At 36.9% G+C, this 25,926-nt stretch overlaps 1 protein-coding gene across 8 annotated transcripts in view; it reads left to right on the forward strand.

Annotated features, from left to right (window-relative positions):
* The first annotated feature begins 4,217 nt into the window (after window positions 1-4,217).
* Window positions 4,218-25,926, forward strand: part of Tbc1d15 (TBC1 domain family member 15) — a 62,731-nt gene continuing 41,022 nt past the window's right edge. For all 8 annotated transcript variants that reach the window (XM_046430700.2, XM_058574591.1, XM_058574593.1 and 5 more), the window contains exons 1-4: window positions 4,218-4,328; window positions 21,968-22,066; window positions 22,247-22,321; window positions 24,527-24,665. In XM_046430700.2, coding sequence (XP_046286656.1) covers window positions 4,299-4,328; window positions 21,968-22,066; window positions 22,247-22,321; window positions 24,527-24,665 — 343 coding nt within the window. In that variant the 5' untranslated portion in view covers window positions 4,218-4,298. The remainder of the gene's footprint in view (window positions 4,329-21,967; window positions 22,067-22,246; window positions 22,322-24,526; window positions 24,666-25,926) is intronic.

The raw sequence follows: 25,926 nt of genomic DNA on the forward strand, positions 1-25,926 counted from the left end.
TTGGCTTGTAATTTTTCATAGTACTCTTTTATGATACTTTTTATTTCTGTAAAATCAGAAGTAATGTCTCTAATTTTATATCTAATTTTGGTAATTTGAATCTTTTTTTTTCTTAATCTAGCTAAAGGGTTGTCAATTTTGTTAATCTTTCTGAAGAACTGAATTATGTTTCATGGATCTCTATTTTTCTATTCTCTATCACTGCTCCAATCTTTATTTCATCTCTTCTGCTGGTGTTAGGTTTAGTTTGACCTTCTTTTTCTGGTCTGTAGGGTGTAAAGTTAATTGGTTGAATCTGATTCTTTCTAAATTGGTTTTTATCTTTATCAGCGTGTGTGTGTGTGGGTTTCATTGATTCTAAAACATACATTTTCACATGTCATAATTGTTGAAGTCAGGGTGTGTTTTACAATTAAAGTGGAATAAAATGTGTCTTATTTTATTTGGCAGAATTTTCTTCCTTAGTGGTACATAAGAATGTCATTTCTGTTGATGGCATCTTAGATTTGATAAACACAAGTCATATAAACTTTGTAATGAAGATCAGTCCCCCTTAATCAGTGCTTTCATTAAGCACTAAAACAAAGTCTGTAGTCTGCCTGTTATAACCATGACTGGGATCCTAATTAGAATAAGATATACTCCACGTTTGTATCAATATGTCAAAAATATATTCTACGGTTATGTATATCTAAAAAGAACAAATAAAAAAAGAATTCAGGAAAGTTTCCACTAGCTGATATCTAATGGAGAGGTTGGGGAAATCTTAATAGATGAAGGGGGACATGGGATAAGCTCTAAAAGATAAATAGTCCAGTCAGAAGCTAAGGTGAGAGAGAATGAAATGGAATGGTAATTAAGTGTTGTAGTTCAAAGAGGGGATGATCACTTTCAGCTGATAATGTAGCACAGTTGACTAAGATGTGTCTGGAGTGAAGTCTCTATTCAGCTATAAAGCAGCTTGTGACTTTGACAGGTCATTAATCTCTTCAACTGAAAACCTGGGAGATTATCTCTAAAGTCCCTCTCAGGTCAAAAGTTTCTTTAGGGTATTTACCATTAAAATTCTTTTTGACTTTTTGAATGACGAATTATAATTAAGTGAATTATAAGAAATGACTACATAGCTCATGTGAGTGAACCTAGGAGCATTGTAGCTACTCACCTTCATGAAAACAGTAATTATTTTAAGTTATAGGTAAGTCAATGATTACTTAAGTTAAATTTTCTATGCATGTTACTGTAAAAAAATACATGTCCACTTGGTGTATGTATTTATTTATTTTATATATATATATATATATATATATATATATATATATATATATATATAATGATTTTTTCTTCTAATGTAGTAAAAAACTAAAACCTGATGGAAAACAATCCTGAACTTATCATCTCTTTGCTTCATGTAACATATAACTGTGCTGTTCATCAATGAGGAAACAAATTTAAATTAATTGTTATAAAAACAGTGTCTATTTGTTTCAGGTGTTTGTGCCAGGGGAGGTGGTTTCAAATAAGAAGCATAGCTCCTGCCTTCCAATAGATCATGGCAAAGTAGAAGGCAGTTCAATAAATCACCAAATTTTACAGTGTGATATATGGGAGCTCAGACATTGTGCCTTTGTACTTGTTATCTGTTTTGACTTATCTAGCACCACTCCCTTTTTCTGAAGTGGTTTCTGGATTTTTCTCTGAGAATTATCCCCCCCTCTTATCCCAGGCACTTGGAGTGGAACTGTAGGCAGAAAATTCAAACTTGGCCAATTACAACATCATGTACTTTGGAATACAGTGATTGGCTCATGGACACTCCCATGATCTAAGCCAAGACAGCTGGCTGTAGTCAGAGGGATTCTTGAGACATAACATAGTAACATTCAAGGATCAGCAAATATTGGGCTATGGTTGGAGAACTGAATCTGAACAGTGTGATTTGGGAGATGAAACTGAAAATAATAAGCAGGATCAGTTTATGAAGTTCCTTTTAGGCTATGCTGAAGAATATGGATTTTTTCCCCCCTGAAGAGATGGGGAGCCATTAGGTGATTTTAAGCATGACATTCACATGATCAACTCACAGGATCACATTAATGTTTTAGAAAGATTAATATTGTGGTGATGTGAGTGCTGGGCTGGAGGAAGATGAAGAAGAAAGCAATGAATTAAGATGCAATGAGAGATCCAGGTCAGGCAAGAGAGGCATTTTTTTTTTTTCCCATCAGCTCTCTAGCACACCTACCTGAAAGAGGTAACATGATAGAAACACTTTCTTTAAAAAACTATTCTGGCTACATCTCAATTTTCAGGGAACAAAAGCAAAATGAAGTTTCATTTTAGACTGTTTCTCAAACTTTAATTTGCATATAAATCAACTTTGAATGTAATTAAGATGCAGATTTTTTATTTTATTTTACTTTTTGGGTACTGGGGATTGAATCCAGGGGTACTTAACCACTGAGCCACATCCCCAGCCCTTTTCCGTTTTTTATTTAGAGACAGAGTCTCACCCAGTTACTTAGGGCCTCACTAAGTCCCTGAGGCTGGCTTTGAATTCACCATCTTCCTGCCTCAGACTCCAGAGCCACTGGAATTAGAGGCTTGTGCCACCATGCCCGGCAAGAAGCAGAGTTTTTGTTCAGTATAATTCCAAGGTGGGATTTGCATTTCTGTATTTCTAACAAGCACCCATGTGCTGCTCATGCTGTTGGCCTGAGGACTTCGAGAAGCAAAGGTTTAGTATTCTTTGAGATGTAAGCAGGTGATTTAAGTTAAAAGTGCAACAGGCAGTAGATGTATGAGAGTATAGTTTAGGAGAGCCGCCTGGGCTGGAGATATTTGGGTGTTAATGGCACATGGGAGGTGACCATGCCATAATATAAGGATAAAGGCCCAGGAACAGTGTTTGGAGAAAAAGGGAAAGAGGTCTAAGGATAGTCTGTGGGTAGTGCCAGCATTTGAGAGCAGTTGGAGGATAAGTCAATAAGAAGCCTTCAGTTCCCAAGCTTCTTATATACAGCTACCATTTATTGAGCTTCTATTTCTGACACTGTGCTAAAAGCATCAACTTTTCTCCAAACACAGGGTATATTTTTCTCTAACCACACCCCTTTTCTTGCAGGTGAGTCTCTTTCCTGATTCCATGCCTGGCTTGGGCCTGGGGGTTCTGGCCTTGATTGGAATCTCTCAGACCTAGAGTTCAGCCTTCCTAGTGGTGCTATACATTCACTTCTATCTTGGATTGTGCCACCTCCCTCAGTGACTAGGTTCCTAATAGTCACAGACCCTGCGACCCATCTTTTCTGCTATTCCCTTGGATTCCCATTTACTTTAAAAGCCTTTAACTTCTGTCTCCACTGGGTGAACAGAGAATCACTTCAACAGGGTCGGGGCAGGTGTTTTTGGTGCACAGGGACTTTTTATTCTGTTCTGGGCCTGGAGAAGCCCCAGATCCTGTACCAGAGCTATCAAAGAGTAGCGGTTAATCATTCTCTGCGTTCTTTTACAGGACTGAGAATAAATTATTTTAATATTCTTACAAACCTGTTACCATACGTGCATTGTCTTCCCTACAATCACTCCATGCATAATTCCCACTTTGTATTCTGAAGCAGGGATGCATTTAGAAAATTACTTCAAGTCACACAGCTGTTAAGTAACTGAAGCAGTGACTCTAAATTATGGGCCTTAACTCTGGACCCACGAGGGCTTGGTATGCTCAGTTCCTACAGAAATACCTTGCTCAAAGTTATGTGTGAGTGGCAGTAACCAAACTCAAATTCAGAAACCTTGTATTCAGAGGGGTTAGTCTCTTGTGAGTGCATCTCAGTCAGAGAGCTGGCGGTTCTTTATCTTCCCGGATAGCTCACAGCAATGCTATGCTAATTTTACTAAGGTTTAGAGTGTGTTGAAGACTTGCTATGGCCACGAAGCCAGGACCATGATTGCTGGCTCCAAATGTGATATTCTTTTTATCACACCAAAGAGGCCCGCCCTTCTAACCGCTCTAGGTTGGAAGTCTCGCCCCTAGGTTAACCCCCAATACAAACTACAGCTCACTTAAGAGGCGCCGCAGGAAAAATAAGCTGGCACAGGCAAACTGTTGCACCAGACTTCAGCAGCCTCGGAGCGCTCCTCAGCGCGCATGCGTCAGGTCTCGCCCCTCCCCTCGCACGATTCCCGCCACTCCCCGCCCCTTTCCCGCCCGGATGTCCTTTTAGTTTTGCCGGATGTTGTTGTGAATCCGAGAGACACGTGAGGTACGGCGACGTCATCACCAGGCACGCGCAGGAAACATGGCGGCGGCGGGTGTTGTGAGCGGGAAGGTGAGTAACGGCCTCAGGGAACACTCCCGGTTTTCTCCGAGACACGGGTGCTTTTGGTGGCTGGGTCCCGGCAGGGGAGGGGAAACGAGGGCTTATCTTCATCGGGAACAGCCCATGGCGGATGTAGAAGAGGAGGACTGGGTTTTGTCAGCTGTTTTCCCCGAATGCCGGTTCAGCTAAGGAGTAAGAGCCACCGAGGCCTTGGCTCTCTATGCTCTGCTTTGCACCAGAGCAGGTGGTTTTCGTTTGTATTATTTTTATTTAGGGACAGGTGGCTCTCTAGTGCGGGGGAGGGGCTTCCTGACTCTTGTTCTGTCTGCTCTTGACTCCAACGTCTTTTCTGTCTTTGAGACGGTAACCAGACCTGCAGGTGTCTTTATTTGCTTCCCTCTGGTGAAGGCGTCTATGCTACCTTCGGGAGGACTTGAGTAGATGCTTTGCAGCTGTGCGCTTGGTAGAAGAGAGCCTGTTGGGTCAATTTTACAAATTACCAATTTTTGTGATGGTTGTCAGCAGCAAGATATGTTTCCATAGAGAGAACTGGACATTTGCACCATCCCATGCTTGTCTTTAAAGGAATTTGTTGAATCATTTATTTCCTAGATGTCTCCGGAGTGATTCCATGGGGGTATCTGTCGTGCTGTTTCACAGAGGGTAGGCAGCAACATCCTCCTAGTTGGGTAGGAACTAGATGTGGAAGAGATTTCGTTGTGTATCGCCAGTTCAAGTTCCAAGGGCACAGTTTATGCATGTTTAGGGCTGTCAGCTTTATGACATGCAACTAGCAGCATTTCCCAGAGTCAGGGTATATCGTAAACAGCTGGGGCTGATTAGTAATGACTCATAGAACACTAAGGGCTGTTTACTCCTTTTGGAGATCTTCCTCTGTTCCTTGAATTTCACTCATACTCTCCCTGCTGTATTCCTTTCCATTTTGAATTATTTGACACCGTTATGGTTTGATCTATGGAGTAGACTAGGTGGCAGAATAACAAATATGATCTTTCTTCTGCTGTTCATCAGAAGTGTGACCTTGGGAAATTGGGCAGTTACGACTGCTCTGTTCTTCATATGCTTAATGGGCAGAATGGTAGTGATGCTAATAATTATTTCTTGTATTAGAGTACTTAGGAGTACATAAAACTAAAATATGAAATAGATTACATTTTTCATGTACTGCCTCTTTTGAATAATAGGTTGGACATCCTTTTTTGGATTGTTTATGTTCTTACCAATTTTTGTCTTTTTTATTCAAGATGGATGCTGATCTTCTGCTTAACTTTCTTAGAAAGTTATCTTATTTAATTTTCCATTTGGGTGAGCCAATCTAACACTTTCCAAGAAGAGATGCTTTCCATTTAAACTACACCCCGCCAACCCCCGTTTCATGCTTGGTTTGATTTTGAAAGAACCCTTGAAAAAGCAGAATTGTGAAATGTAAAAATTTTTCACTCCTTCCTTGAAGCCATTATCTTTCACTGTTTGACTTATTAAAATTTATCTTGTACTTCTTATTTTTAAATATTTATTTTTTAGTCTTAGGTGGACACATATCTTTATTTTATGTGGTGCTGAGGATTGAACCCAGTGCCTCATTCATGTCAGGTGAGTGCTCTACCACTGAGCCACAACCCTAGCTCCAGTCTTGTATACTTTTTTTTTTAATATTTATTTTTTAGTTTTAGGTGGGCACAATATGTTTTTATTTTTTTATTTTTAGGTGGGTGCTGAGTATCGAACCTAGTGCTTCACTCATGCTAGGAGAGTGCTCTCCCACTGAGCCACAACCCCCCTCCCCCGCACGTCCCCCCTTTTTGTACTTCTTAACTCTGCTTTATCACCTTTTTATTTATCCTCATCCATTGCAAGTTCACATTCCTTCCCATCACTCCACTGAAACTATTTTTCCATGCCCAAACCTGCTCCACTTTCAAATAATATTAGGACCAGCAAAACCCACTTAGTTTTCCCTTATTAAGTTCAGTTCTGGTCGAGTGACGTTATCATTCATCTGGTTGCATGTAAAACAAACTTGGAAACATCCTTTTCTATAATAAAATTTAATCTATAATTCATTCCTACTGATTTTACCTTAAAGAGTTTTCTTAAATTTGCTGTTGCTTTTTTACTCTCAGTGCATAGTTTCTGGCACATAGTAAGTATTCACTGAAAAGGAAAGATAAGGAACATAGAGAAAATGAGGGAGAATTAGAGTGAGACACATGGGTTCACCAATAGTTCTCTTGTTTTATTTAGAACTGTAAGATTGTATTGTAGTGCACTCTCATTTACTTTAGCTTTTTCTATAATTGTTTTTGAATTTTCTATTAAAAGCAACTTGAAACAGTTGGGAAATCAATAGTTGTTTTTTGCTAATCAGAATTTGTTTTGATATTTTTATTAAGAATTTATTTTGTGACTTTAAATTGGCCCCATCCTCCTTTTAGTAGATATGCTTATAGTCCTGTGAAACCCATGTGTTTTAGAAAGATAAAGAATGTTCTTAATATCTAGTAGATTTTCCTGGAGAATTTCTTTCCCTAGACTAGATCTGGTGACATGGTAGTTACTTAGGATATGATATGAAGGTCTTTTTTTCTGGCATTCTTCAGTTTATCAGACTTTGAGTACCTGCTGTCTAAGCTGTGTTCTTTGGATATAAGGGTGGCTGAACATAGACTTTACTCTGGGCAGGATAGTAATTTTCAATTTTAAGTTATTTCAGTTTGTAAATTAATAAAAGTGTGGCTTTAAAAATAATAGTGTTAAGTCTTAGTTTTTTAAAAAAAAATATTTTTGGTTGTAGATGGACACACTACCTTTATTTTGTTTATTTAGTTTTTTATGTGGTGCTGGGTATTGAACTCAGTGCCTCGCGCATGCTAGGTAAGCGCTTTACCACTGAGCCACAACCCCAGCCTCAAGTCTTAGTTTTGATGAGATGGGTGCTGAAACTAGATGAGAGATTATAATCTAAGCTTTTTTAATTGTATTTTTTTTTTTGTGGAAGAAAATCCTTATGAAATCTCCATACTGTTTATTATTGTGCTATAATGTATATGTAGTTGTCAGTATAAGAGGTCATTCATTTAGTTATTTTTGTATCTCCTCAGATTGCTTAATTCTTTGTCTCCTGTTAGACATTGGCACACTGATGTCCTTAAGAAGCAGTGCACTTGCTCTTCATTGAGAATTGTACCACCTCTTGTATCTCAAAGATTTATTCTTTACTCTCAAGATTTCCATGGTGTGTTACCTTTGTAACCTTTCTTAAATTGCATAAAATTCACAAACTTTGTTACATCTTTTTCAGTTCCATAATTAATGAAATGATTAACATGTGCCAAATAAAATTCATTGTTAATTTTTTTCCCTTTGGTATTCCCTATCTCAATAAATAGTCTTTCATCTACTCAGTTTTGTCCTTGACTTGTTCACCTTCACCTCCCATATCTAATCAGTTACAAAGTCCTCTCATTGTCAATTCTACTTAAATATCTTTCTAAGCCACCTCCCTTTCCTCATCAGTCTGCAGTGCCTTAGTTCAAGCTAGTATGAATCTCTCATTTTTGAATTATTGCAGCTATTTGTTCTTGGTCCTGCAGCCAGCATGTTGGCTTAGAAAAGGCATGTTTGACCATGGTATTTTCCTCTTGAAACTCTAGTTGTTTTGAAAGTAAACAATCAGGATAAATTCCCAATTCCTAAATTCTTAAGCAAGGCTAATAAAATCATTTATGATCTGAAGTTGTTTGTTTTTGTCTCTAAACTGTTTTGAATCTTCTCTCTGATATTTGGATTTTAGCCATGTAGTGAACAATTGCTCTCTGTTTAGAACATATATCTTCTGTTCACCTTCTGCTTTCTATATCCTTTCTAGTTAAAATTGCTATTCTCAGCTTATCTGTTACTCTAGTTAAGTCTTCCTGAGTCTTACAATGCTTGACTCTGCTGAGACTAGTAAGATATTTATGAGGGCATGCTGCAGCCTATTGGTACTACATGTTGTAATTTCTTATCCTAATCCCCAGGTAGACTGTAAATACTATGAAGGCAATAACTGAATCTTATATGAATCTAGTAGCTTGCTCCAGGACTGGCACATTGTAGGCATTCTTTATGTATTTATTGAAAATGTCTTTTCATTCCAGACCTTGTGCTTTCCTCCATCACATTTTACTATGACCATTGTTTTACATGATACTGTTAGTTTAATCAGATACTTCTTTTGGTGTGTGTGTGTGTGTGTGTGTATGTGTATGTATGTTTATTTGTGTTTTTTCCACTGATTACTTTTAATCTCAGCATCTTGTTGATGCTTAGTAAATGTACTAAATGTTGAGTAAATACTAAATCAGTTTGGGTGGAATGGGGTATGTGATTAGAAGAGTTTGTACAGTCTTTTTTAAAAAATTTTTTTTAGTTATACGTGGACACAATATCTTTATTTTGTTTATTTATTTTTATGTGGTGCTGAGGATCGAACCCAGGGTCTCACACATGCGAGGCGAGCGCTCTACCTCTGAGCCACAACCCCAGCCCTGTATAATCTTATATCTAGTGGGAGTTATTTGTAGAGAGGAGGGATAAAAGGTGTTCCAGGTAAAGGGAACAGAATTCACATAGATAAAGGTGCAAGGCTTTCAGGGAAAGAGTTCAGAGTGGCCTTAGGCAGAAAGGTTATATGTGTGTGGAGTGTTAGGAGGTCTGATGTCATTGTAGAAGTAAAGGGTGAAGTCAGGAGGATTTTAAGCTCAGGTGTGATGTGATCCAAAGGAGAATTTTATAAAGATCAGCTTTTGCACTGATTATACATTATACACCTTACGCAGATTATTAGAAAGTGACTAGACTGAGAGAAGAGTTCATGATGTTATTTTAGCAATCTTCATGCTATCCCCTATCAGCATGAACATGATAATTCTTCATTAGATTCTAAAATGAATTGATTCTTGGGTGTCAGAGGAGAAGATTGATGGACTTAGGATATAGGGTCAGAGTGGAGAAAGAGGTGTTTAAGATAACTTGAGTGAATAGAATATCTGATAGAGTTGGAAATATCTGAAGACCAGGTTTAGATAGAACATATTGACTTTAAAATGTCTGTTATTGAAATGGAGATATCAAGTAGGTAAGTAGGTGTCTAATTACTTTGGCATGGAGTTCATTAGAATATCTGGGCTCTATGGGTGTGGTGAGGCAGGCCTGTAATTCCAGAGACTATAGAGGTTGAGACTAGAGGATCACTAGTTGGAGGCCAACTCTGGTCATTTAGCAAAACCTTGTATCAAACAAAAAGGACTGGGCCCATATGTAGCAAAATGAAATTAAACCCTTATCTCTCATCCTGCACAAAACTCAAAGTGGATCAAAGACTTAGGCACTAGATCAGAGACCCTGTGCCCAGTAGAAGGAAAAAGTAGGCCCAGGTTTCCACCATGTCAGCTTAGGAACTAACTTCCTTCATAAGACTTCTAAAGCACAAGAAGTAAAATCAAGAATCAATAAATGGGTTGGAATCAAACTAAAAAGTTGCTTCTCAGCAAGGGAAACAATAACATGGAGAGATCATACAGAATGGGAAAAAATATTTACCATACGCACCTGAGATAGAGCATTAATCTCCAGGATATATAAAGAACTCAAAAAACTTAACACCAGTCAATAAATAGGCATAGGAATTGAGTAGGCACTTCACAGAAGAAGAAATATGATTGATCAATAAATAAACGAAAAAATGTTCAACATCTCTAGCAATTAGAAAAATGCAACTTAAAACTAATATTTCATTTCCAGTCAGAATTGGCGAGGATGTGGGTACAAAGGTATACTCATATTGCTGGTAGGACTGCAAATTGATGCAACCACTCTGGCAAGCATTATGGAGATTCCTCAGAAAACTTGGAATGGAACCACCCTTTGACCCAGCTATTCCACTCCTTGGTGTATACTCAAAGGATTTAAAATCAGCATGTTACAATGACTCAGCTACATCAATGTTTATAGCAGCGCAACTCACAAAAGCTAAACCATGGAACCAATCTAGGTGCCCTTCAAGAGATGAATGGATAAAGAAAATGTGATATGCGCTGAAATATTACTCATCGTTAAAGAAGAATGAAAGTATGGCATTTGCTGGTAAATGGATAGAACTGGAGAGTATCATGCTAAGTGAAATAAGCCAATCCCAAAGACCCAAAGGCCAAATGTTCTCTCTGATATGTGGGGGTGGGGGGCTAAGGAAGAATAGGGGTACTTTGGATTAGACAGAGGGGAGTGAAGGTAGGAAAGCGGGTATTGGGAGTAGGAAGGATAGTAGAATGAATTGGACTGTATTACCCTTTGTGCATATACCCTTTGTGACTGTTGTAATTCTATATCATGTACAACCAGAAAGAATGAGAAGTTATCCTCCATTTATGTATGTGTCAAAATGCATTCTATTGTCATGTGTAACTAATTAGAACAAATTAAAAAAGAAAAGGACTGGGGATTTATTTGACACAGTGGTAGAGTACCCCTGGGTTCAATTCCCAGTACCACCCACCCCCCAAAAAAAATCTGGGCTCACACTGGTGCTTCCTGTGGATTCTTTCTATAGCTGGAAGTTTACGTTAATCTGCCTAATAGTTTTTTAAAGAATTTTTTTTTTTTTTTTTTTTTAAGGAGGAAAGGTTTATTTTGGCTTATGATTTCAAAGGTTTCAGTCCACGGTCAACTTGCTCTGTTGCTCTGGGCCTGAGGTGAGGTAGAACATTATGGTGGAAGATGTGGTAGGGGAAAACTGCTTAGCTTATGGCAGCCTGAGAGGAAAGGAAGGGGAGGAGGGGGAGGGAGAGAAAGATGAGGGGGAGAGATCAAGCCTGGGAGTGAGTGAGTGCGAAGAAGTTGAATTTTTAAAACCTTTTTTGGTTGTTAAATTAGCTTACAAAATTCACACAGGTGCTAAGGTTTCAACCATGTACGTTACGTATAGTAGGTGTTGGATTTCCAGGTTTGGAAAGATTTAGAGCAAGAATTTTACCCTGAGACTACAGGTAAAGTTAAAATAGTTGGGTTGGATGTTTTCATTTATCCTCAGTTTTTGAAAGAAAAGATTATAAATGTTTATAATTTATTATATTTATAATTTGTAAATATATTTACATAATATATTTATACACTTAAAAAATCATAATAGAAATAAAAATTCAGTCTCACTTAAGTATAGAAACAGTGTTAAAAACTACTTGCTACTTTATTGTGCAACTTCCATATCTTTTTTCAGCTTTTTGTGTCAAAAAAATCACGGACTTTAATAGGTTGGTACAAAACTACATTTTGAATGTTGAATTTACCTGTTTTCTTGCTTCATTTTTGCTTCTTTAATTCTAACTTGTGCTAAATTCAAGGTCAGCAAATTTATTCTACATTTTTTGTGGTCCCCAGAGTTCTTTTAATAAGTTGTGTCTGACATTGCTGAAGAGAAAATCTGCAGACCATCATTGAAAGTTTTGTAAATGTACTTAACTGTATAAGCATCTTAGCAAATATTTATCAAGAGCTTGGGGGCATGAGAGTTTCAATCCTAAATGGAAAACCTTTTTCCTTATTTATTTATTTATTTATTTGTCTTTTTTTGGAATTGGGATTGAACCCAGGGCTTTGCAAAAGTGAGACAAATGCTTTTCCACTGAGCTTCATCCCAGACATTTTCCCTTGTTTTTGTACCTTTTTACACAGTGTCCCTACCCCTGAGAGGCACTTGGAATTTCTATAGTGTAAAGATTTTTACCCTTTTAATGACATAGACAGGTGGCAAGGAACTTTGTCTTTTTTTAATCTTTTTAGTCACTATGGTGTCTGGCACATAATTCCTTAATAAAATTTGTTGAATTGAGGTTGTATAGTTGAGTTTATTACCACCCAGTAGCAAATCTTTGAATGCTGTTGATTCTATTTACTCCCAATAGACACCTAATTCCCAATTATTTTTCTTTTTTATGAAGACATCTATACTTAATTTATTTATATGGTTTTTACAGTTGAAACAATAGGCTTTGCATGTAAATTATGTTTTCTATAGCTTTGTTGATCTACATTGATAAATAATAGGGTGTTAACTTTTGATGTATATGTATACCAGGAACTAAACTAAATCAAGATAATGGCATTTCTACTATCTCCAAAAGTTTCCCCTTGATTCATTGTAACCCATCATTCTCTTCACCTGATCACAGACAATTGCTGAATTGCATTTTTGCTGTCCTGTAGTTTATATTTTCTAGAATTTTATGTGATTAGAATTATATGGTATGTATTCTATTTTGATTTGACTTTCTTTGGAATAATTACTTTCAGATACATTTATGTGGTTGTGTGTATTATTTGTTTATTTTTTTAATTGTCAAGTAATAACCACTTGTAGGCTATGTTTTGTTTATCCAAAATATTGATAAGAAATTTGGGTTATTTCTACTTGACTTTTACAAATAAAGCTGCTCCAAACATCAGTATAAAAGTCTTTGTATGAACCCATGCTTCCAATATGTTAGTTGTATATTTAGCATTTTAAAGCTTTGCCAAACTTTTCTCCAAAGTAGGCATACATTTTATATTCTCTCTGGCAATGTATGGAACTTCCAGTTGCTCCATGTGTTCACTAACATTAAGTATGTCAGCCTTAAATCCTTTCTAATATATGTGTATATGCTTCTATTTTAAATTGTTCATTTTCTTGTTACTGAGTTTTGATAGTTCTTTTTGTGTTGTGGATACAAGTTCTTTTGATATAAGTTCATTTGGGTTTTTAAAAAATATTTTTGATATTTTCCTAATAAGTTATGACTTATTTTGAACTTGAGGAATGCAGTTATAATAATGCTTTAATATCCTTCTCTACTAATTTTTTTTTTTTTAAAGAGAGAATTTTAATATTTATTTTTTAGTTTTTGGTGGACACAACATCTTTGTTTGTATGTGGTGCTGAGAATCGAACCCGGGCCGCACGCATGCCAGGCGAGCGCGCTACCGCTTGAGCCACATCCCCAGCCCTCTACTAATTTTATTATTTGTTTTGTATCCGTTTTTATGGATTGATTTTTCTCCCTATTATAGATTATATTTTTCTAGCTCTCAGCTTGCCTTAGGGATGTGTGTGTGTGTGTGTGTGTTTACATTAATTTTTTTTTTAATTTTTACTAATACCAGATAATGTGAATTTCATTTTGTTGGGTGTTACATTTTGTTTCTTTCAAATATTCTTGAGATTTTTCTTGGAAGGCACTTACTTGGAAGCATGATACTTGGGGGTTCTTACTTTTAAACTTTGTAAGGTGGTATCAATACAGCTTAATGTAAAATGAATTAACACCCACTGCTGTAGCAAGAGCATCCCAGAGTATTCTAGCTTTGTGGCTTACGAGGTTTCCCATTTTGACTAGTATAAACAGCTGTGTATGCTTGCACATTGTTTCTTCTAATAGTTTCAGGTGGCTTTTCCCTCTTGAGTTGGGTAGTTTACTGGCACACTGACCTGTTCTCTGCTGAATGCTGGAGGAAGACTACAGATCTAGAGTTCTCTGTGCACCTCTCTGCTTTTATGTCACTGTTACCAAAAGACCTGAGAAGAACAATATAGAGAAGGGAAAGTTTATCTAGGGCTCATGGTTTCAGAGGTTCAGACCATAGATGGAAGACTCCATTGCTTTGGGCCCAAGATGAGGCAGAACGTCATGGCAGAAGGGTGTTGTGAAGGAATGTAACTCAGGATACCACAGGGAAGCCAGGAAGCAGAGAGAGCTCCACAAATCAAGGACAAAATATAGACCCTAAAGGCGTGCCTCAGTGATGTGACTTCCTTCAGTCATACCCTACCGCCTCCAGTTAATCCATATCAGTGAATTCATCCACCGATTCAGTTATATCTTTCATAATGATAACATTCCACCTATGCCCCCCCACCCCAAAACTCTTGCTTATTTTATAATACAAAATACATTTAGTCTGTGTTGTAGTTTGGATATGTGGTCTCCTCAAAAGCTCAGGTGTGAGAATATGCAAAAAAGTTCAGAGGTTAAATGATTGGTCTCCTCAAAAGCTCAGGTGTGAGAATATGCAAAAAAGTTCAGAGGTTAAGTGATTGGATTATGAAAGCTTTAACCTGATCCATTGCATTAATCCACTGATATAGATTAATGGGATGGCAACTGTAGGCAGGCAGGGTTGGCTGGAAGAAATAGATCACTAGGGGTTTGCCTTTGGGGTTTATATTTTGTTTCTAGTGAACAGAGTTCTCTCTGCTTCCTGATTGCCCTGTCTGGAGCTGCTTTCCTCTGCCACACCTTGGGCCCAGAGCTATGCACTCAGCCAATTGTGGATTGAGAACTCTGAAACCATGAGCTCCAAATAATCTTTCCCTCCTCTTTGTTATTCTTGTCAGGTCTTTTGGTTTGGTTACAGTGATAAAAAAGCTAAAACAGTCCATTTCCATGGGTCCCCATAGTCTTAACAGTTTCAGCATTGCCAAGTCCAAGTCTAAAATCTCATTTGAGACTCAAGACAGACTCTTTGTTGTGAGCATAAAGATCAAAAGCAAGTTTCATATATAAAACATATAATGGCACAGAGTAAATATTTTCATTCCATAAGGGAGAAATGGGGGAATAGAAAGAAGAAAAAGGAGAAAAGTAAGGTCGAAATCTTCTGAGGCAAATAGGTCCTGTTGCTCAAGATCTAGCATCTGGAATACATGGCATTGTGATGTTCCCTTCAAAGGACTTGAGTAGCTCTCCCCTTTGGCTTTGCTGGTTACAGTCCACATGGCCTCTCTCTTGGCCTGTTTCTGCTCAATTCTTGCAGCTTTCCTTATCAGACGTCCTGAGTGGCATCTCTTAATCTCAGGGTTTCCACTGCAGCTGCAGCTTTCTTCTCACTTTTTCATGCATTGCCCTCTCAAGGATAGCCTGCAGGGACTCCGAACCACTTTGCCTGGATTTCCAGGCCTTCCTTTGAAATCTTGGTGGTAGACTCCTTGACCCCCTAACTCCAGCATCCTGCCTTCCTGTAAACCATCACTACACGGTTGCTGCCAAGGTCTTCCATTACTTTTGAACAGTATCCAAGCCTTTTGGGACCATGACTGTAGGTAGCAGCCTCTGAATGCCTGGGAGACTGAGCATGGTGAAAAAACTTCCTAAGTCCCATGTGCAAACAGGGTCTTCCCATAGTCTCTTCTCAAAGGAATTTCTACTTTTACACCCTTGATCCTGAGATGGGTGTCATCTTGTCAATTCCTGATATGCTCTCATTTCATCTTTCCTATTATTTCTGGGTAAAGTACTTATTATCTCTTTAGTGGCTGTAATGCTTTAACAACCATGACTCCCTTCCTTAGCCTCAGTTTTATTCACACTTTTTGGTCAAAATGTGGTTTTCACATCTTTCTGCTTTGTTTACTGCTTCTGATTTTCACTGTAAACTTGAGTAAAAGATGCCAACAATATCTGTGCCACCTGCCTGAATGCTGTGTTGCCTTGAAATTTTCTTTGCCACATTAATTAGTATATTATTTTAAAATTTGTCCTCACAAGAAGTTTCAGGACTTGGGCAATGTAGACAACTTCTTTGCTAGAACATAACATGAATGGCCTCTAGTGCCATTTCCAATAGAGTCCTTCTCTGAAATCTTATGAGCCCCATCTTTACTGTCCACACTTCTATGGGCATTCTGGTCTTCTGAGCTCCCACCAGAATCATCCATTAAACTCTCCTTACAACATTCTAAAGCTTTTCCAGCTTGCATCTCTAAATTTTTCAAAATTCCTACCCCCTGCAAACCAGCTCCGAAAACCTATGAACCATGTTGCTAGATTAATCATACCACTGACCCCACTTCTCAGTAACAATTTCTGTTTTAGTCAGCCTTGTATCATGGTGACCAAAAGACCTGACAAGGATAATTAGATAAGGAGGAAGTGTTTATTTTGGCTCAAGGTTTTGGAGGTTTAGTCCATTGTTGGCCGATTCCGTAGCTCTGAGTCCAAGGTGATGTAGAACATCATGGCAGAAGTAAGTGGCATAGGAAAGCAGCTCAGACAACTGGGAAGCACAGAGCGTGCTCTGCTCACCAGAAACAAAATATAAACCCCAAAAGGCATGCCCCGAGTGACCCATCTCCTCCGACCATACCCTGCCTGCTTGCCTACTTGGCATAATCTAATAATTGCACTTCTGAAAATTCTTATATTGTCTCACACATGAGCTTTGGGGTATACCTCATATTTAAACCATAATACTCTCTTGTATTCTGTCCTATGAACTCCAGCTGTCTTGGCATTCCCGATTACCTCCTCTGTCTACTGACATTGGGTTTGCTCTTCATTTTATACATCAGGAGTTCGTTTTACACTTCACTGTTTTCTCTTTTCAGCAGTCACTAACTTTCATCACCTCATGGGTGAAAAACAATGTTTCATAGATTTGATCTTTTCTTTCTTGGTGAGAGATTTAAATTTAATCTCTTGTCACTGAATCTTGGCTGGAAGTGAAAATTATATAGCTCCCCTCCCCCTTTTCTGTTTTTTGTAGTATTTATACCTCTCTCTTCTTTATATCCCTCTGCCTCCCAAATCCTAGGTGGAATGTTTGTGTTCCATATTTGTGTCGTGTCTCCCTTTCCCCCCAGAGTATTAGGAATTTAACCCAGGGTCTCACACATTCTAGACAAGTGCTCTACCACTGAGCTACATCCTCAACCCTGTTGTAAACTTTTAAGATTAGTCCTTTTATTTCCAGGTTTTTGTTAATATAATAATCACTTCTTTCTCGTTGGTCTGGTTTAATTCTCTTCTTTCTTGTACCTTCTGAGAGGTGACATTATCAGCAAGATGTTTTAAGAATTTTATAGATGCTTATATTTTGAGAATGCCAACATCAGCACAACCATAGAGGAGTTTTATATCCGTTTGTAATTTATATTATGTTTGCATTGGTAGTCTGTATGTACTTCCACAACAATAGCATTACCTTTCTCCTTTCTTTTAGTGGGGGAGTTTATTGGGCATTGAACCAAGAGGCACTCTACCACTGAACTTACACACTTAGCCTTTTTTATTTGAGACAGAGTCTTCCTAAGTAGCTTAGGGCCTTGGTAAATTGCTAAGGCTGCCCTTGAACTTGTGATCCTCCTGCCTCAGCCTCCTGAGTCACCGGGATTACAGGGGTTAGCCACTGTTTCTGGCTCAAATATATAGTTGAAGTCCTATAATTGTTATGGTAGCTCTAATATTGCCTGAAAAGGGAAGAATAGACTATAATAATGCTTGCTACTCCAGAAATATTCAGAGTCAAATTGGTATGAGGACTGTTTTTTCCCAAAGCCAGCTTTGAAGGAAGATAGAAGAAACAATTGTTTCAAAAGTTGTGTCTCTGAGAAGGGATATCTCTAGGACTGGGATGAGTAGAGCTTTTTAATGGGTGAAGGTTTGTTTTAGGACCAAAGACAGGAATTTCACAGGTTTTGCTTATTTTCCTTGGATCCTCCTTATCATGTCAAAAGGAACTTTGGCATAAAAAGGAATAAATTTCCTGGGGACCAGCATTTGCATCTTCCTAATTTCAAGGGTAGTGGGGGCATATTTAATCAGTTTCATTGTGCTTTCCATTGACAATATCCCTTCAGTGCCCTTGAGACTTAGTTTAACACTATTTTAAACTTTACATTTTTGTGGGGCTTGGTTTTGCATTTTTGTTATAAAACAAAGCTCAGATAAAGAAAATCACACTTATTGCATACTTTGAATCAGAGGGCAAACATCCTTGTGTTAAGGAGCTGGGGTCTTCTGAGAAACAGGCACTGTGAAAACTACCTCTTCCAACCCTGATTCTTGCGATCAAGTCAGAAAGATTTTTTAGAGATGAGAGAGGTAGGTCCTCTCAGGAGAGGGGCAATGTGCCTCTCCTGCACTCCAGTTTTATTAGGGATCCCAGAGAACTTTCCAGAGAGTCTCATCCAGATCTACTCTTGACTTTTAACTGACAGCAGGGTGACATCAGATTTTCCAGTCTCCACTGTCATGGCAACTCTAGGTGACCTTGATCCATGCTGACTAGTTCTAATTGGATTCTTTTTTGTTGTTATTGTTCCATAACTTGCTTCTTTTACTCTTGACATGTTTCTTGTAAATATTTCCAATTCAATACTATTGACTTGCTTAATTCAACTTTTTTCTCACAGTGACTCTTAAATATGGAAATACCAAAATATTGTTCACTTGCTGAATATCTTGTTTGCTTCTAGTTTCTCTCATGTATTTTATTATGAGTGATATTATTTTTTTAAGATAAGGATATTTATTTCTTTTTTTAATTTTAATTATTTATTTTTGCATTACAATTCTTAATACACCATTATATCATAACTTAGCATATCTCTGATTATATATAAGGTATGTTGACACCAACTCGCATCTTCATACATATATTTTGTATAGGTACACTCATACACTGCTGGTGGGACTGCAAATTGGTGCAGCCAATTTGGAAAGCAGTATGGAGATTCCTTGGAAAACTGGGAATGGAACCACCATTTGACCCAGCTATTCCTCTTCTCGAACTATACCCAAAGGACCTAAAAACAGCATATTACAAGGACACAGCCACATCAATGTTTATAGCAGCATAATTTACAATAGCTATTGGAGTCAACCTAGATGTCCTTAAGTGGATGAATGGATAAGAAAAATGTGGCATTTATACACAATGGAATATTACTTAGCAGTATAAAAGAATAAGATCATGGCATTTGCAAGGAAATGAATGGCATTAGAGAAGATTATGCTAAGTGAAGTTAGCCAATTGCAAAAAAACAAATGCCGAATGTCTTCTCTGATATAAGGGGGGTGACTCCAAAATGGGGTTGGGAGGGAGAGCAAGGGAGGAAGATTACCTCTAGATAGGGAATAGGGGTGAGAGGGAAAGGGAGGGAGAAGGGGAATAGAATGGATGGTGAAAGGAGACCCTGATCACTAATTGGATTCTTAAACATATCTTCTTAAAGATTTTATGGTCAGGAGGAACTGTTTTATCTCCCATAGTTTCAGGATCTGGTCATAAAAATCTCCTGGGTTCTTCTCATCAACATTATCTTGGGCCTGCATTTCTCCTGCAGTTAACAGGCAGTTTGCTGAGATATGTGACATCCTGTCCATTTAGGCCAGGCAGGGCTGCAGGCAAATTGCTTCTTGGAAAAGAAAGCATGTTGGGGGTCAGCACCATGGTCCTATTTAGAGAATTATTCTCTTAACCTCTTGTTCCCACTGTCCTCATCTGTCTGTCCCCTAACATTTGGAACTACTACTCAGGTCAGGAGATTGACCTTTGCTAGCTACTCTAGGGATCTTCTGTGTATCCCTGATCACTATCCTTTTTTTTTTTTTAATCATAAGCACTTCTTTTATCTATTTTTGAAAACACAGCTATCGTGTCATACTTTAAAAAGTCCTGATCTGGGATTGTAGCTCAGTGGTAAAGTGCTTGCCTAGCACATGTGAGGCACTGGGTTTGATCCTTGGCTCCACATAAAAAATAAATAAATAAAATAAAGGCATTGTGTCCATCTACAACTAAAAAAATATTAAAAAAAAAAAACCCTCAAAGTCTTTCTTCAATTTCTTCTACTTAGTATGCTGAGTACATTTTCCAGTTTTATTTTCCTAAATTTTATGCACCTTTTTGTCTTTCATGTCTCATTTCTCTTTAGATATCTTGTTCATTCTCTTCAAGTTTCAACTTAAATATCTATCATACACATCTGTGTGTGAGGGTCAAATGTGATAATGTAGAAATGTCTTTGTAAAGTAATGCATGATAAAAATATTATCTGATAAAAAAGTATTTGAAATTAAAAAAATTTTTTCATTAATGATCATGAATAAAACTAAAGAGATTGAAAGCTTGTTCTTCTTCAAATGTATCTGAAATTCACTCTTAACATCATAATTATTCCCTGTAGCAAAATAATTTTTCATTCAAATAAGCTTGGAGATAGCTTTTCAAATATTAATTATGATTGTTGATAAAGATAAACAGAATGTCCTGTGACAGAAAGGTACTCCTCAGGAATCAGTTCATTTTAAAGTCCAGTGAAGAAAGGGTTACGGTACAGACAGACATGAGTAGGGGGAATGTGAGATTAAAGGAATAATTCTATAAAATGGGCCCACTGTGTGACCCCACATGCTTTCTTTTCCAAGAAGCAATTTACCCTGTAGCGCTTCGTGGCTTAAGCAGACAGGATATGTCATATTTCTCAACAAATTGCTTGTTATCTGCAAGAGAGAAAATAATGTTGGTAAGAGGAACACAAATGATCTGAAAGAGGAAGACTTTCGTCACCTTTTTCACAGTCCAGATTCCAGAACTCAGGAAGATAGGATAATTCCTCCTAACCATAAAGTCTGTAAGAATTTAGACTAGGATATAACTTTCATATATTCATATATGAATATAACTCCACATATGTACAACCACAAGAATGGGAAGTTTTACTGCGTATATGTATAATACGTTGAAATACATTCTACTGTCCTGTATAACCAAAAAGAACAAAAATAAAATAAAAAAATCTAATTAGAACTGGTTAGTATGGGCCAAAGTGGCCTAGAGTTGTTGAGGCAGTGGGGACTTGAAAGTCTAATGTCATCCTGCTGTCAGTCAGAAATCAAGAAGTGAACCTGCGTGAGACTCTGAAAACTGGATTGCAGGAGAGGCACTTTGTTTTGTCTCCTCTCTGAGGGAACCCACTCTGTCCATTGAGATGATCCTCTTTTCCCCTTTCTAATAATGTCATGCCTGTTTCCCCTTTCTAATAATATCATGCCTGTTACTCCGAGCAACATGTTAAAATCTTTCTGATTTGAATGGGGTTGGGCGTTTGCACTGCCTTAGTTTCCCAGAAGGCCCCAGCCCTATAATAGTGCTATTGCATGACATGAAAGCTTTTTTTCGCCTCTCTGGTGGTGCTGGAGATTGAACACAAGGCCTTACATATGCAAGGCTAGCTCTCTGCTACTAAACTGCATCCCAGCCTAACAACAAAGTTTTAATTGAACATCTGTTTTTGTATTTTAAACTATTTTAAGTAGTTGATACTTGTAGAGTTGTGACTTTTGTACTTTAATATGCATATGTACTCAGTTTGGGATGATGAACAGGCATGCTGTAAATAAAAAATAAGTAAAGTTACTCCCTTAAAATATAGAATGAAGAATTATATTGAAATAAATGCTTTAAACCAGATGATGTAAAAAGGATTACATTTCTTTATTTTATTTTTTTATTGATTTTATTTTTTTAAATACACGACATTTCTTTTGTGGAATATTTAGGAGTTCAAATGGTAATTAAGACTAAATTGCTAAATAGTGGCTGCATTTGTTAAATACATCTAAAGATATTTAAATATTAGTTATTTTATATATGAAATAAATTGTCCTGCAAAAAAGCACCTAATAGTTAAGGAACACAAGAACACAGGCTAACTAGAACTCTGACATTTTGTAAGGTACTTGTTTCACTTTAAAATATTCAAATTAGAGATATTAATATAAAAAGTTACATTTTCTTTAACCTTTCTCTTAATTATATTTTTGCTGTTTCAGATTATATATGAACAGGAAGGGGTATATATTCACTCATCTTGTGCAAAGACCAATGACCAAGACAGCTTAATTTCAGGAATATTACGTGTTTTAGAAAAGGTAAGATTCTAGTAAATGTATAATATTAATAGTTTTTGGAAGGGGTTTATTGTGGCATTATTAGAAAGTTTGAATTTAATATGTAAGATACAGTTATGTAATTGAACGGTGAGTGGTAAATGGGTTGAGAATGTACCATATTGTTGAATACTAAATTTAATTTTTGTTTTCTTTCTCTAGGATGCTGAAGTAATAGTGGACTGGAGACCATTGGATGATGCATTGGATTCTTCAAGTATTCTCTATGCTGGAAAGGTATTTAAGAAAAAAAGAAGCTGGGCATGCCTGTGTTCCCAGCAACTCGGAGGCTGAGGCAGGAGAATCATAAGTTTGAGGCCAGCCTGAGCAGTTTAGCAAGATTCTGTCTCAAAATTAAAAACTTAAAAAAGGTTTGAAGGTGTATCTCAATAGTAAAATGCCATTGGTTCATTTCCATATACTCCCCACCCCCAGATGATCAAGGGAATGCTGTCTTTTAAATAACAGCTTTATTTAGATATAATTTGCTGGGTGTGGTGGTGTACACCTGTAATCCCACTGGCTTGGGAGGCCGAGGCAGGAGGATCGTGAGTTCAAAAGCCAGTCTCGGCAAAAGCGAGGTGCTAAGCAACTCGGTGAGAACCTGTCTTTAAATAAAATACAAAATAGGGATGTGGCTCTGTGATTGAGTGCCCCTGGGTTCAATCCCCAGTACCCCCCTCCCCCCAAAAAAAAAATCACATACCATACTGTTCATCCTCTCTAAGTACACAGTTTACCGTTTTTTATTATATTTATAGAGTTGTGAAACCATCATCAATATCTAATTTTAGAACCCTTATCAGTCCCCCAAAGGAACTCTGTTTATTAGCAGTCACCCTTTATTTTCCTACCTACTCTCAACTCCTGGCAATCTCTAACCTATTTTCTGTCTCTAAGGATTTGCCCATTCTGGACATTTTATATAAATGCAATCATGTAACATATGGTCTCTCGTGATGGGATTCTCTCACTTGAGAAAATGTTTTCCAAGTTCATCCATGTTATAACATAGTTTTTTTTTTTTTTTCCTGAACAATGCGTTCATGAATATATGTTTTATTTATTTGTTCCTTAGTTGGTGGACATTGGGTTGTTTTCATTTTGGGGCTAATATACATAATGCTGCTATAAATATTTGAGTACAAGTTTTTGTGTGGACTTTTTTTTCTCTTGAGTATATACCTAGGAATAGAATTCTTGGTTCATATTATTTTGTGTTTTAATATTTGCTGTTTTCCAAAGCATCTATACTAGTTTCTAGTCCTGTATGCAGTATATGAGGATTCTAGTGTTTCCCATCTTCACCAACATTCGTTATGGTATTTTTTTAATTTAGTAAACCTAGTGAGTATGAAGTTGTGTTAGTTTCCTAAAGCTGCTGTTACAAAGCACCATAGACTAAGTGGCTTCGAACATTGGAAATTTATTGTCTCAGTTCTGGAGGGTAGAAGTCAGAAGTCAAGATGGGTTGTCAGCAGCGTTGGTTCCTACTGAGGGCTGTGAAGGAGAATTTGTTCCTTACTTCTCCTTCTAGTTTTAGGTTTGTAGATGACATTCTTCTTCCCTATGTTTTCACATCATCTTCCATTTGTACATGTCTGTGTTAAGATTTACCCTCTTAATAAAGGGAAAATTATGTGTTCTTTAGAACACATAACTCATATCTTAATCAGGATATGAGTTATACTGAATGAGGACCAGCCTAATAATCTAATTTTAACTTGATTAAATAAGACCATCAGTCATGTTGGATTAGGACCCATTAATATAGCCTCATTTTAACTTGATTAATAAAATCACATTCTAAGACTTTTCCTTAGGGGTGCAGGGCAGCACACTTCAACCAATAGCTGAGGTGGTATGTCATGGTTTTGATTTATAGTTCCCTGATGACTAATGATGTTGAACATCTTTTCATCTGTTCGTTTGTGTGTTTTCTTTGGAGAGGTGCCTGTTCTAAATCCTTTGCTTATTTGATTATCTTTTTGTTGTTGTTGTAAAAATTATGTGTTCTTTATACAAGATTTTGTTTATAAAATTTATTCTCATCCAAATGACATATTTTCCCTACTACATAAATCCTGAGTTGTAGGTTTATTTTGGAAAACTGATTACCTTTACTTTCCCACCAGACTTTTCATCTCTCCGGGCAATCACAGTGAAACCTTACCAAGCTTTTATTATGAAAGCCAAAGCATTTCCAGAAGCACTGAATTGAATTCTGCATATATTATCATTGATAACCATAACTGTAAGGAAGTGTAGGCAAGCTTTTCTTGTTTTTTAGAAAAGATGAGCGAGGGAGAAAAGAATAGGCAATAGTGTTTGGTTGTCTGCCACAACTTACAAACGTAATTTAATGGAAGGCTGAGGTGGTATGGATTGAAATTAAATTCTAGTTTCAGACTTTAAATATTTTATATGTTATAATTATTTTAGGACTCCAGTTCAGTTGTAGAATGGACCCAGACCCCAAAAGAAAGACCTCATCGAGGATCAGAACATCTGAACAGTTATGAAGCCGAGTGGGACATGGTTAATACAGTTTCATTTAAAAAGAAACCACATACCAATGGAGGTATGAATTAAATTTTTGAAATCTTAAACTGGTTTGCTGTAGTATACTACTAAACATACAAAGAAAATTCTTTAATACTCCTCAGTCAGAAGGGTGATTTGATGCTTCAATATGTATAACTCTCATTTCTGTTTTCATCTTTAAACAAGGATTTAAAAATACTTGTATTTTGTAATTATTAATGGAAAAAAATAGAAATATTTAAAATAATCATCTTTCATGTACATTTTTCTTAACCTGGGATTTAAAATATCATGTTTTCTCATCCGAAAGCACCGAGGGAGATGGAGTATACTACTAAACTGTACCATTTTACTTTCAGTGTTTACTGGGCTCTTCACAGCTCCTTTTAGTCTCCCCTTTGTTTATTTTAAGATACTGTTTATCTTTCTATATTTAAATTTATATTTGCTAGATGGTGATTATCTTCATATTGTTAACATAAATAAGAGCCAATTTAGCAGCTTGACATAACTGTATATGCCAATTCATATAAAGGAAGTAACTTATATACTGATACTATATGGTACTGTATATTGTACCAAGTATGATGTCATTAGCCCATCTGTGATGTAGCCAGCCTATTTGTGATTTCTTTTTAAAATATTGATTTTTGTATAGAGTTAAAATGTCACATTTAAAAAAATATTGATTCCTTTGTATTTTGTAGCAGAAAGGATATTTTCTCTATGATTTTGGCCTGAATTTAGAAATTATCCATGGTTATCTGTTTAAAGGCTGGCCAAATTTATGGGTGCATGTATTTGTCTAGCAGTTTTAAGTAAGCTTGATTTTAATGTATGGCCTGTGGAATTATTCCCACTTTCAGTAGTTATGCTTGCACTTCATCATGTCTAGGAAATAGTTCCAATTAAGAAGTAGATAGTATTTCACAAGCTATTTCTAACAGTCAGCTCAGGCATTGGTGTGACATTTTGGGGAGTGGGAAGGCATTTGGGTTTGCTCTTTCTACTGAAATGGAATGTTCTTACTTTAACCAGAACACAAAATGTTAAGGGAAGATAAAACCATTTAGTAAATGTTGGGGGTTAGATGATTTTTGACATCTCCTTCTATTGTAAAGATTTGTTCAAGATTGGGTTATGTGAAATATTTTTTGTTGATGCTTAAAACTTGACCACAGGAATGAACAAAATAATTTTTATAAACAAATGAATTACATGGATGAGAAAAGCATAAACTGGCACTATAGATCTTTTTAGGATTAGTGGTTTTTCAGCCTTGGATGTACTTTGAATTT

This window comes from Marmota monax, unplaced genomic scaffold (assembly GCF_021218885.2).
Source record: "Marmota monax isolate L192 unplaced genomic scaffold, Marmota_monax_Labrador192_F-V1.1 WCK01_AAM20220418_F8-fsc00056, whole genome shotgun sequence".
NCBI lineage: Eukaryota > Metazoa > Chordata > Mammalia > Rodentia > Sciuridae > Marmota > Marmota monax.